Source organism: Sphaerodactylus townsendi, linkage group LG08, assembly GCF_021028975.2.
Source record: "Sphaerodactylus townsendi isolate TG3544 linkage group LG08, MPM_Stown_v2.3, whole genome shotgun sequence".
NCBI classification, from domain to species: domain Eukaryota; kingdom Metazoa; phylum Chordata; class Lepidosauria; order Squamata; family Sphaerodactylidae; genus Sphaerodactylus; species Sphaerodactylus townsendi.
The window spans coordinates 108758039-108771167 of NC_059432.1; the positions used below are offsets into that span (position 1 = coordinate 108758039).

Sequence of the window (13129 nt, forward strand, 5' to 3'; positions counted from 1 at the left end):
GCCCCATGGAAAACAGAGCCCCATTTAATGGTAAAAACACCATTCCAGTGGCGCTGTTTGCACGACCATCGCCTCTGCATTGAGACAGCGCTCTGCTTTTTCCCTGAAACCAGTGGGGAAATGCTGTTTTCCAGCCTTGCTTAATGAGTGAAGCTTTTGGGAAACAGTGTTTCCCAGTTGGCGCCATGCAAACGGCACCAGGTTGGGGGTGCCGCTTTTAGGCGTTTCAGTTTTGTTTGTGAACTTCCCTTCCCTTCCCGTGCGGAGCTCTGCAGAGACAAGGGGACACGCCTCCTGCCCTCTGACCCCTGAGGCATTGCCATGGCCATGGAAACGTGTCCCCTGGTCCCTGTGAAGCAAACAAAATGGAGGCGCCTTCGTGCGATGGCACCCTCCATGGGCCGTGGCAGCTTTGGAGCTTGAAAATGGTCCTGGAATTCCACCGGTATCGCTTCACAGGCCTGTGCAGAAGGGGCCATTGTTGAAGCAGTTAATTAAGTAATTCAGTCCTTTGATGAGTTGCCATTCTTGAGCAAATTGTTGTACTTTTGTATTCTGAGGAAAGCCTGCTCTGCACAGAGCACAAGTCACATTGGTCAAGAGGCTGCAGTGAGAACTGAAAAGGAGGGAAATTTTTCCATTTTCAGAGTGCCACTGATGGTATTCCTCTATTCTGAATCGAGGCCTTTTGGCCTGATACACTCCTGACCTGGTAATTTATCTGACTGCACAGGGCTATTGTGTGCAGCAAAGCCTGTCTAATCTCCATGTTTGCAGGAACAAACTTACTCAGCTCCTATTTAAACTAATATATTTCAATGTATTGTCGAAGGCTTTCACATGCCAGGCTACTCTATTCAGATGGCCTCACCTTTTGACCTCACAGTTTATATACTCCACTTGCTTTCCATTCCTACCATCAGATCCTCTGAAAATGCCAGCCACAAATGCAGGCGAAACGTCAGGAGAGAATGCTGCTAGAACACGGCCATACAGCCTGGAAACCACACAGCACCCTAATATATTTCATTTTTTGTAGGAATTCCTTTTCTGGATAGGATGGAGTAAATATAGTTTCCTAATCTATTCTAATTAACTAGGATGGAGGGAGATACATGATCCTGACCTCATAGTTGCAAGCTGGAGAAGAGTCATGCAATTGAATGGAGGTATGAGAAGGAGATGGGAAAGAACTTTCCCTGAGAGTATCAGTCTACACATCAATGTGATAGAGTCAGAACAGTCTGAAGTCTGAAAAGAAAAGATAAAAACACCTCCACAAACACCTGCACAAATATGGTGACTTCCAGCTACCTCACTAAGAATCCAAGAATAAATCTAACTCAGTGCTTATAATTAATATCTACATTTTTTCACTTTTAGTCCTTTTTATTAAGTTATCTTAATCCAACATGCTGTTTTTATTTAAGTCTCGGATCCTGCCGTTGTTTCTCTGTTTGTATATGCTTTCAATAAGTAGTCCACAAAGGATTTCCAGTCTTTCATAAAATTGGTTCTGGTGGGTTTTCTGGGCAGAAAACCACTTTGGTCTTCATGAATACCCGTATATACTTGTGTATAAGTCGACCCAAATATAAGTTGAGGCACCTAATTTTTCCACCACAAAAAACTGGGAAAACTTATTGACTTGCATATAAGTCTAGTGTGGGAAATGCAGCAGCTACTGGTAAATTTCAAAAATAAAAATAGATACGGTCGGGTGCTATGTGGGGGTCTCTGCCACTGACCCCCCCCACTCATCTCACCAATCCCAAGGTCTCTGCCACCGACCTCTCCATCCTGCAGCTTGTCCAGCTCACCCAGGTTGACCGGCTGTCACCCGCCAAGAGCCAGGGGCTGGTCGCCACCAAGAAGAAGGCAGAGGCAGAGAAAGCAGCTAAAAGAGAGAAGGCAGAGAAGAAGGCAGAGGAGAGCGAAGCAGAGAAGGAGGCTGAGAAAGTGGCTGAAAGCGGGGAGGCAGAGAAGGCAGAGAAGAGTGAAGCAGAGAAGGAGGCTAGGAAAGCAGCTGAAAGGGGGAAAGCAGAGAAGGCAGGAGATAGTGAAGACAGAAGAGGGGGAACACCACACAAGAATTAAGTGGGACCGTGACTCACGTATAAGTCGAGCGGGAGCTTTTTCAGCACAAAAAAATGTGCTGAAAGACTTATATACGAGTATATAAGGTAAATGTTCTTAGTATTCCCTTAATCTACTTGCTAAAATGGCTGCAAATGTTTTATAGTCATTGTTTAGGAGTGATATTGGTCTGTAGTTTGTAACATCCGTTGTGTCCTGGTCATCTTTTGGGATTAACATAATATTTGCCTCCCTCCAGGATTCTGGAAGTTGCCCAGATAGTAAAATCTCAGTCATAGTAGTTAGGGATGGTTCCATTATTACATCTGCAAAAGCTTTACAGTAGATAACTGGCAATCCTTCTGGTCCTGGAGATTTGTTTAATTTCACTTGTTTTATTTATTTATTATTTATTTATTATTTATATTTATATACCGCCCTCCCCGAAGGCTCAGGGCGGTGTCCATCAATACTAAAACAATTAAAACATCAAATACATATTTTACAATAAAATAATATATAAAATACTAAAACTACAGATGGCTTCAGCCCCTCCTTCCCCCTTTATGTACCCATGGGAGGCCAGATGTTCTTATGGCGGGGTTGACATCATCCCGGCTGGCCAAACACCTGGCGGAACAGGTCCATTTTACAGGCCCTGCGGAAACTCTGCAAGTCCCGCAGGGCCCTGATCTCACCTGGAAGCCTGTTCCACCAGGTAGGAGCCAGAGAAGTAAAAGCCCTGGCCCTTGTAGAGGCCAGCCAGATTGCCTTGGGGCCAGGGATCACCAGTAGGTCCGCCTCCGACTAGCGGAGGGGCCTAGAAGGGTGGTATAGGGAGAGATGGTCCCTCAGATAAGCAGGGCCAAGGCCGCGAATGGCTTTGAAGATCAATACCAAAACTTTAAACATGACCCGGTACTCGATTGGCAGCCAGTGCAGTTGGTATAGAACCGGCGTAATCTGGTCCCTAGCTGTTGCCCCAGAGAGGAGCCTGGCTGCTGCATTTTGTACGAGTTTCAATTTCCGGATCATGGCTAAAGGTAAGCCCACGTAGAGCGAGTTACAGTAGTCTAATCTAGAGGTGACCGTGGCATGGATCACCGTGGCCAGATCGGAACGGGAGAGATATGGGGCCAGTTGTCGTGCCTGCCGGAGATGGTAAAAAACTGCCTGGGCCGTCTGGGTGACCTGAAGCACCAATGATAAGGATGGATCCAGAGTCACCCCCAGGCTCTTGGCGAACGAAGTTAGTTTTAATGTCTCGCCAAGAAGCGTAGGCAGGCCAAAGGCCACCGGACACTCACGGCCCAGCCACAGGACCTCCGTCTTAGTGGGATTCAACTTCAGCTGACTTGCACTCAACCAACCAGCCACAGCGTCAAAACAACGCTGGAGAGCATCAGGGGCCGAGGTCAGGCTGCCCTCCATTGTGAACAAGAGCTGGGTCTCATCAGCATACTGATGACACTGTAGCCCAAAACTCTGAACCAGACTCGCCAGGGGGTGCATGTAGATATTAAAAAGCATCGGGGAGAGTATCGCTCCTTGTGGTACCCCACATATAATGGGGCGACGCTCGGAGATCTCACCCCCCGATGCCACCTGCTGTCCCCGATCCCAGAGGAACGAGATCAGCCAATTTAAGGCTGAATCCCAAACGCCGATACCAGCAAGGCGGTGGACCAAAAGGTCATGATCTACCATATCGAACGCTGCGGTGAGATCTAACAACACCAACAGCGCCAAACTGCCTCTATCGAAGTGTAGTCGGAGATCGTCCACAACGGTAACCAGCACCGTCTCAGTCCCATGACCAGCGTGGAAGCCAGACTGGAAGGGATCCAATACGTTTGTGGCTCTTACTAGATCTATTGCTGAAATTGGGTTATTCAATATTTCTTTTTGTTCTTTTGCTAATATTGGCAATTTTTACCTCACTAAATATTGTTCAATTTAGCCCACTCTGTACTGTCCAAAAACAGCACCCCATGGAAAAGGAAAAACACCGTTTCAGGGGCGCTGTTCGCATGGCTGCCGCCTCTCCATTGAGGCAATGCTGTGTTTCCCCTCCGAAACTGGCGGGGAAACGCTGTTCTCCTGCCTCGCTTAATGGGCTTAATGGGCGAGCCTTTTGGAGAACAGCGTCTCCCTGCCAGCACCATGCAAATGGCACTGGGTTGGAGGCACAGCTTTTAGGTGCCTCCATTTTGTTTGTGAGCTTACCCTCCCTTCTTCTGTGGAGCTTTGCAGGAATGAGGGGACATGCCTCCTGTCCTCTGACCCCCAAAGCATTGCAATGGCCATGGGGGTGTGTTCCCTGGTCCCTGCAGAGCTCGGCAGGGGAAGGGAAGTTTTCAAACAAAGCGGAGTCGTCACCATGTGAAGGTTCCTCCACAGGCCATGACAGCTCCAGGGCTGCCCAAATGAAGCATGTGAACAATCTAGGGGCTCCACCTGTATATTTTATGCCAGTGGGCCACTGCTTCACAGGCCCGTGCGGAAAGACCCTTTCTTTTTCCTTTGATATGTTGCTTTCAAGTAGTTTAAATAATATTTCTCAAATGCCTTTTCAATTATTTGTTTATCATTGGTTAAACCACCTTTTCCATTGTAGCTTGGTAATACAACTGTTCTCCCTCATCTTCCTGGGATTTGCAGCTGACATTTTCCCTGGTTCGTTGGCCCATTCAAAAGGTTTCGGTTTTGCAAAACTCAAATTTCTTTCCGTTTCCTTTGTAGTGAGCATTGATTGTTATTTGGATATTTGGAAAGTCTTTTTTTCTTTTATCAAGACAAAATATTCTGTATTTTCTGTTGTGTCACCTTCTTGTTTAAATTGTTCTGCTGTGTTTAAAAAGCCTTCATAAAAAACTTCGCTGGCAGCCCAAACCACATTTAGATCTGTTCCCGTATTCAAATTGATTTCACAAAATTCCTGTAGCTATAGTGAAAGGATGGCAGGGAGGAAAATAAAGCTTAGGAGTCAGTTCATCATCATTCTTTCCTGAATCACGCCATTATAACCTCTTTTTTTGCCATTAAGTCACAGCTGACTTCTGGTGACCCCGTAGGGTTTTCAAGACATTCAGAGGTGGTTTGCCATATTCTGCCTTTGCATTATGACCCTGTTACCCACAGAGTACTGATAGAAGTTTCCTTTTATTCTTCCTTAGCTCTTTGAAGTTTTCCCATGGCTCATGAAACATCTTCCAGGGCCTCAAAAGAAGGCCTTATCATGTGTAGAGGCTGTGCTTTCATTTGCAAGACAGGAGGTAGAAAAGCATAAGGAGCATCACGCTGACTACGAGCCCCAGGATTTCATTGATTTGTATCTATTACAGATGCAGAAAGTAAGTACCCACCTTCTACGTGAATACAGGTACACTCAATAAAAAGATAAACAATGACAGCAAATGCGAACTGTGTTCTTAGTATCAGTTGAGAAATTTTAGCCCATTTGTATCAAAGAGGTGTTTTGTAGTATTAGAGGAAATGAAACTGATTCATCTGAAGAGGCATCATTTTCCAAGCATTGCCTTAAGATTTCTAAGCAATCTAAAACAAAGAAGAAGAAGTAAATGAGTTTGGATTTATACCCCACCTTCCTGTCCTCTAAAGAGTCTCAAAACAGTTTACAAACTATTTTTCTTCCTCTTCCCAAAGTAGGGGAAAACCCTTCCAACCAAAAAGGCAAAGTGAAAAGTGCAGAACAGTGCACTTTACAGAGATGTAGCAGTGCATCAAAAATATCATGCAAATAGTATTATTTGTATTGTGTACAAAATTATAATGTACCAGTACTTTATGTTATTGACAATTAATCATACTGTGAACAACATTTTATAAATGATTGTAACCTAACCAAGGGCCCTTCTGCACATGCAGAATAATGCCCTTTCAATCCACTTTCAGTTCACTTTGCAGCTGTGCAGAATAGCAAAATCCACTTGCAAACAGTAATGAAAGTGGATTGAAAGTGGATTATCCTGCATTTGTGGAAGGGCCCTAAGTCACTATTTAATAGAAATTGCAATCTAGTCTTTCGTAGGCTCATTCCGCACACGCAGAATAATGCACTTTCAAGCTGCTTTCAGGGCTCTTTGAAGCTGTGCGGAATGGCAAAAACAGTTGTGAAAGCAGCTTGAAAGTGCATTATTTTGCGTGTGCGGAAGGGGCCTAAGAGATTTTCTTAGAACCACTCAGTGATTCTACTGCACTAAAAATGCCTGAAAAGAATTGCTGTCTAACTGGGCCTGGATCACTGACAATTCATATGTACATTGTCTATGTTAGTCTTTATATATGAAATTGTCTTAAAGAGACCTCTGACAAAGACACATTAGGTCTTGCATAGTGAAGAAATGGAATGCACCACAGATGGTGAATACTTTCTTTTTTTCTTTTTTTTTATAATTTTATTGGATAAGAAAGATTGACAATTTGAATTTCAGTTATTGCAGGATTAACAGAAATTGTTACATATAAGTTTTTGCATAAAGTTATTACATGAAAAAATCTATCCATTTAAAAACTCATTCTAACTTATGCACTACAATTTTTAAAATAATATACTTCCAGCTAGGATACATATAATCTAATACATTTAATTCAGTTCAATTTTGATCTATCTATTTATATACTATTATATATTATCTATTTATATATCTAGTATATATACTTGTTGCTGTTTTATACAGAAAGAGATTTGTATATTAAATTCTAACTAGATGATCTGAGATGGTGAATATTTTCTTCATTGATGGATAGATATTTTATTTTTTAAAGATTTTATTTCATAACAATATATTTGATTTGGATTATTAGCTTTGCTACTCAGTCTTTTTGCTGGGGTGATTTACTTTGGCTAACAGGGTTTTCCCAGACCCATGGGTAAGACTCATGGTACTTGGAGGCTTTTAGTAGAATGGGACTTTAGGTATGGTTGCAACTGATTAGATGTTTCCTCAGTACATTTTGTAGAGCCTTATCACCACTGCGTCGCAGTCAAAATGCTTAAAATTTGTTGAAAATAACTTACTTTTTAACTGTCCACAACAGAGCAAGAATGACCCCAACTCTACTTACAATGAAGACAACCTGTTGCAGTGCATTTTTCAGTTCTTCATCGGAGGATTGGAAACTACATCCCTGACTTTGCGATGGGGGTTGCTCCTCATGGCAAATCTTCCAGACATCCAAGGTAAAAAGAGACTTCCGCATTGCCTTTATGAAAGGCTACTCTTGTATCCACAGGATATAAGATTTATGGTTGATAAATAGCTTATATAACTACTTTTAAGTTCTCCTTGAATAGCTGACTTACAGTACAATCTTATTCATTCTTAACTAGGAGGAAGTACCAATGAATTCAGTAGTTCTTACTTTTGAATAAGCCTGCAGAGGATCACATGACACTTAAAAAAAATCCCAAGATGCTAAGTAAATTTCATAGGAAAAGGGTAAAATAGATGAGTTTACTATTGTAATTTTAGAAAGACGGGCAGCCAAATCCAAAGCAGGGTGGGGGTAGAGTGGCAATCGGGAATGGCACCACTGTGATGCCTCCAAAGATGTATCCAGTGGCATGGGTGCCAGGGGAACAGGAGACACTCCTTTCTCTTCTGGAAAAGCCCATAAGTGAACAAGACTCATGCCACCCTTTTTGGTGGCGTAATTGCAGCCAGATGTGCAGAGGCTACTTGTAAATAACCACAGGACATGGCTTGGATTAAATTGGACCCAAGCCCTTTATTATATACATATGCATAAGAAGCTGTGCGAGCAAGAGGAGTGCATCGTTACAGCCCCGGCAACAACCCCAATCCCTATTGGGGAGGACAGAGAGGCCGGGCCACGGGGTGTGTGCCTCTCCTTCATGGCCCCCAAACTACTAGGATGTTGGGCTCCTGCAGAGGTTTCCGCGGCTTGCTTCCTGAGCCCGCCCCACCCGAAGCCTGTTATGCAGGCCCCCATGTGTGTGGAGGTCCAAAAGCTTGCCCCCCCAATGATACGCTCCTCTGCCCAAACTGCCACAGAGCTGACTCTTCAGCTCCCACCACAGCTTTGCAGAAACCAGACAGTCCAGCCAAGTGTGCCACACAGCCCCACTGCCCAGTGGTGCGATTCAAATAATTTAACAACCGGTTCTGGTGGTGGGATTCAAATAACTTAACAACTGTTTGTTTACAAGCACCATTTTGTAATATGAAAAAGTTTCATGGGCTCATTAACTTAGTAGAGGCAAATGCTATGTCCAGAATACAATTTATTTTTACTATTTTTCTCAGAGAAAGTCCACAAAGAGATTGAAGATGTTTTGGGTTCCTCTCAATCATTCACCTACCAAGATCGGAAGAAACTCAACTACACCAATGCTGTAATTCATGAGATCCAGCGTTCACAATATGTCTTTTTTATTGGGGCCCCCAGACGATGCACAAAAGATGTAGACATGCTTGGTTTTCTCATTCCAAAGGTATGGAAAAGTCCTTATAGTTACACTGGAGGATCCTAAGAGTTGTATGTATAAGACATGTCACACAGTTGACCCTTTTTCCAGAAATGATATCAAATAATACAGGGATTATTGTAGCCCCCTGATTTAACTAGCTCCATCTGTGCTGGTTTATTTGTGGCAGTATGTCCTGATTTTATTCAAGAAAATTATCCAATAACTAGATGACTACCCAAAGCATTTCTGTATTCAGCATATATTTCTTTAAAACCTTTTCTTGTATATATGCTGTAATAATGAAACAGTGATAGCAGTGATACATATTATTATTATTATAATTATTTATTTGATTTAATAGACCGCCCTACCCCCGAAGGGCTCAGGGTGTATTGTCGAAGGCTTTCACGTCCGGAATCACTTGGGTGTTGTGTGGTTTCCGAGCTGTATGGCCGTGTTCTCTCCAGCCACAGATGCAAGCGAAACGTCAGGAGAGAATGCTGCTAGAACACGGCCATACAGCCTGGAAACCGCACAGCACCCAGGCTCAGGGTGGTTCACACACTAATCAAATATAATACAATACAATTAAAAATTGAATAATCCCAATTAAAACAATACATATGATAAAACAGTAGCAGTAGCATCAGTAACCTGTCCATAGCTAAACAAGTAAAACAGATGATGTCTGGTACTAAACCCTGGGAGGGGACTGGCAGATGTTCAAATAAACCGATGGCGCATAGGGCAACAAAGAGGGTGGAGTCAGCGGCCAGCCTCCCTAAAAGCCCAGCAGAACAGCTCGGTTTTACAGACCCTGCGGAATTCCCCAATGACCCACAGGAATTCCCCAATGACAGCTGGTGGAAGAGCGTTCCACCAGGCAGGGGCCAGGGCTGTGAAGGCCCTGGCCCAGGTACAGGCTAGCCGCATCATAGAGAGACAAGGGACAACCAGTAAATTAGCCTCTGGAGAGCAAAGAGGCCGACTTGGGACATAAGGGGTAAGGCAGTCTCACAGGTATGGGGGCCCCAGCCATATAGGGCCTTAAAGGTCAACACCACCACCTTGAAGACAATCCGGAACTCCACTGGGAGCCAGTGCAGACGGCACAACACGAGGGTAATGTGATCTCTAACTGAGCCATGCAGCTAAGGACAAGAACGGACATTTGACCAGAGCCTAACACTCTAATGAAATCTCAAAATTATTCACAAAAAGTATCCCTCTTTTTTTGTTGAAGGCTTTCATGGCCAGATTTAACTGGCTGTTGTGAGTTTTCCAGGCTGTGTGGCTGTGGTCTGGTAGATCTTGTTCCTAATGTTTTGCCTGCATCTGTGGCTGGCATCTTCAGAGGTGTATCACAGAGAGAAGTTTTTACACACTGTGTCCACTATCACTCTTTTGTTTGTATCATTTCTTTTTTCAATTTTCATCTTCTATGGTTTCAGACATCAAAAGCTAGGAATATCCAGGGCTCTTCTGGACCACTGAGGTCTCTGGTAAGGTTGTCAGGTGAGTGGTAGGGTGGTCAGGAAACCTCACATTGGGAGACCCCAACCCCTGATGCCATTCATTAGGCCAGAGGGGTTCACAATAGGGGCACATTGCTTTAGGACAGTGGTGGCGAACCTTTGGCACTCCAGATGTTATGGACTACAATTCCCACCAGCCCCTACCAGCATGGCCAATTGGCCATGCTGGCAGGGGCTGATGGGAATTGTAGTCCATAACATCTGGAGTGCCAAAGGTTTGCCACCACGGCTTTAGGATCATTCTGGGGATGAAGTAATTTCACACTACTCTAGAATTAAAAAAAAACTGTGTACAAAATCTACAGTTTCCATTGTAGACTGGACAAAATCTACAGTTTCCACTGAAACCTTGACCATTTCTACTCGAAATATTTTAAACGTTTCCAATTCCATGAGTTTTGTCCAGATAGCCAGTAAAAAATAAAATGTTTCAGGTTAAATGGTGCCTTTTTGAAAAAAATAATAATGCATGTACTCAATCTCCGAAGCCTTGCTAATTCTCACATCAAATCTATGTCGCATTGAATCCACAGCATACAAAAGTTCTAAAAAGAAAAACAGCATGTTTGTGTAATAGGCAGGCAATAATGAATTTATGATTGTATCACGATGGTGGGCTGCTGCAATGCCTGAAGTGAAAATGTCCCTGGGAACTTCAGAAAATGGTGGACAGACAGAAACTCTCTGAAGCAGAAAAAAATGGCGGATGGTCAGAGAAACGAAAATAGCAGAGATTAAGGCGAGGCATGGAGCTGCAAATTCTGGTGGGAGAAATCAAATGTTTCCTGTTTCTCTACACAGGCAAGAAGGCACCATAGATGACACCAAAATAGGAGGGGTTGCTAATACCCCAGAGGACAGGGTCAGAATTCATAGTGACTGGACAGATTAGAGAGCTGGGTAAAAACAAACAAAATGAATTTCAACAGGGATAAATGTAAGATGCTACATTTAGGCAGAAAAAATGAAAGGCACAGATATAGTATGGGTGACATCTCGCTTGACAACACTATATATGTGAAAGGGATCTGGAAATCTTAGTAGACCACAAACTGAACATGAGTCAGCAGTTGTGATGCGCCGGCCAAAAAAGCCAATTCAATTCTGGGCTTCATCAATAGGAATATAGTGTCTAGATCGAGGTATGTAATTGTACCTATTCTGCATTACCTGGAATATTGTGTGCAGTTCTGGGCATTGGATTCAGGAAGGATATTGACAAGCTGGAATGGGTCTAGAGGAGGGCAACCAAAATGGTAAAATGTCTGGAATTCATGCCCTACAAGGAGAGACTTAGGGTGTATTAGGGCTCAGCCTGGTCTGAATGGGAACCGCTTGATACAGAGCCTGACAGCCCCCTCACCCATTTCCATCTCCAGAGCCCCAGGAGCAACACAGGAGGAGACTACACCAAAGGAGATGCAGCAGTAGGTTAGCAGCTATGGAGTGAGCTAGAGTAGATCGAGAGTCTTTTCAGGAGCCAGAGACTAGCGAATCCGAGCTGCAAGATGTTATTGCACAAGGGAGTAGGAGGCTGGCTATAAAAGGGAGGTTGCAGCTGAGCTAGTGTGTGTGGCAGCAACATTGTGGTATTGCTTACAGGTACTGTTTCTTGTCTGGATTCCTTGCTCTGTGCACATCAAACATCTGAACCTGCTAGGACCTGTGTGTGGACTATCCTTGGTTTCTGAGGGCCTGTCTATGATGGGGAGCTGGGTACATTTAGCTTGGTGAAGAGAAGGTTAGGAAGTGACATGATAGCCATTTCTAGATATTTGAAGGGATGTCATGTTGGTCACGGAGCAAGCTTGTTTTCTGCTGCTCCAGAGACTAGGACCCGGAATCATGGGTTCAAGGTGAAGGAAAAGAGATTCCACCTAAACATCAGGAAAAACTTCCTGACCGTAAGGGTTGTTCGACAGTGGAATGCACTACCTCGGAGTGTGGTGGAGTCTCCTTCTTTGGAGGTTTTTAAAGAGAGACTGGATGGCCATCAGTCAGAAGTACTTTGATTATGTGTTCTTGGATTGCAGGGGGCTGGGCTTAATGGCCTTTGGGGTCTCTTCAAACTTTATAATTTTATGAAATGTTTTTAAAATATTTTAGGAAAAAAGATTGCTAACCTAGAGGATTCAAATATAACGTTTTGAGGCTGAAAAAAAAGGTTTGCAAAATGTTTTCAGCTAAAAACTGCAAAACTCTGCAGACAAAACATATTTCCTTCCTTAAAATGTTTTATTTTGGTTTCGTGGAAAGGGCCCTCAAGTGTCATGACCAGTTCCAGACTCAATTCAGAAATGACATCCTGTCTCAGTCTAATGCCAGGTATCAGCCATTGATTGGCCACCTGTAAGGTTGTGTGTTAGTAAACAGATCAGCAAATATATACAGTCAATATACTGAAGATGGAGGTTAGTTACTAAAGAAGGGATCAGAGAGTAGGATATAGTATAGAGAAAGGAAGAAGCTTGAGTATAATTTAATAGATTATAAATCGTTTCATAAAGATTATTCATGAAGATATATTGTGATTATTTAACTGGATAGAAAGGTAATAAACACACAGATAATGAGAGCATTATGACATGCTCTCATTATATGTGTGTTTATTACCTTTCTACCCAGTTAAATAATCACAATATATCTTTATGAATAATCTTTATGAACGGTTTATGAAGTATCTATTGAAATTATACTCAAACCAACCGCTTATACCTCATTGCCTTGTATCCCTATATATACAGTCCTTCTTTTTTAGGTTTGGCTGGCCTCAAATCTTTCGGTATAGGTTGTGTGTTAGTTCCAGCTGGCCACCTGACCTTGGGGAAGATTCCTCTGACGACTGGGCTGTGTGCCCAGAACAGTTGTTATTGTTTTACTAACCTTGCTTTCTGTCTGTGTGAAAATGGGGTCTTGATGTGGGAATGGGAAATTGTTTACCTTTGCTTTGGGCGGGGGTTTTGCTCGTAAAAGAAGCTGCATCTCTGGGGGAAAGTCAGAATCTGCATTGTCTGTAGTGTGATCATGATAGCCAACTAATTAAAGAGCTGTTACAGTTACTTTT

At 43.2% G+C, this 13129-nt stretch overlaps 1 protein-coding gene across 1 annotated transcript in view; it reads left to right on the forward strand.

Annotated features, from left to right (window-relative positions):
- LOC125437764 (cytochrome P450 2J5-like) overlaps nucleotides 1–13129 on the forward strand; it is a 108084-nt gene that overhangs the window by 91095 nt on the left and 3860 nt on the right. Inside the window, exons 5-7 of the mRNA XM_048505711.1 lie at nucleotides 5253–5429; nucleotides 7138–7279; nucleotides 8367–8554. Of these exons, the coding sequence (XP_048361668.1) occupies nucleotides 5253–5429; nucleotides 7138–7279; nucleotides 8367–8554 (507 nt within the window). The remainder of the gene's footprint in view (nucleotides 1–5252; nucleotides 5430–7137; nucleotides 7280–8366; nucleotides 8555–13129) is intronic.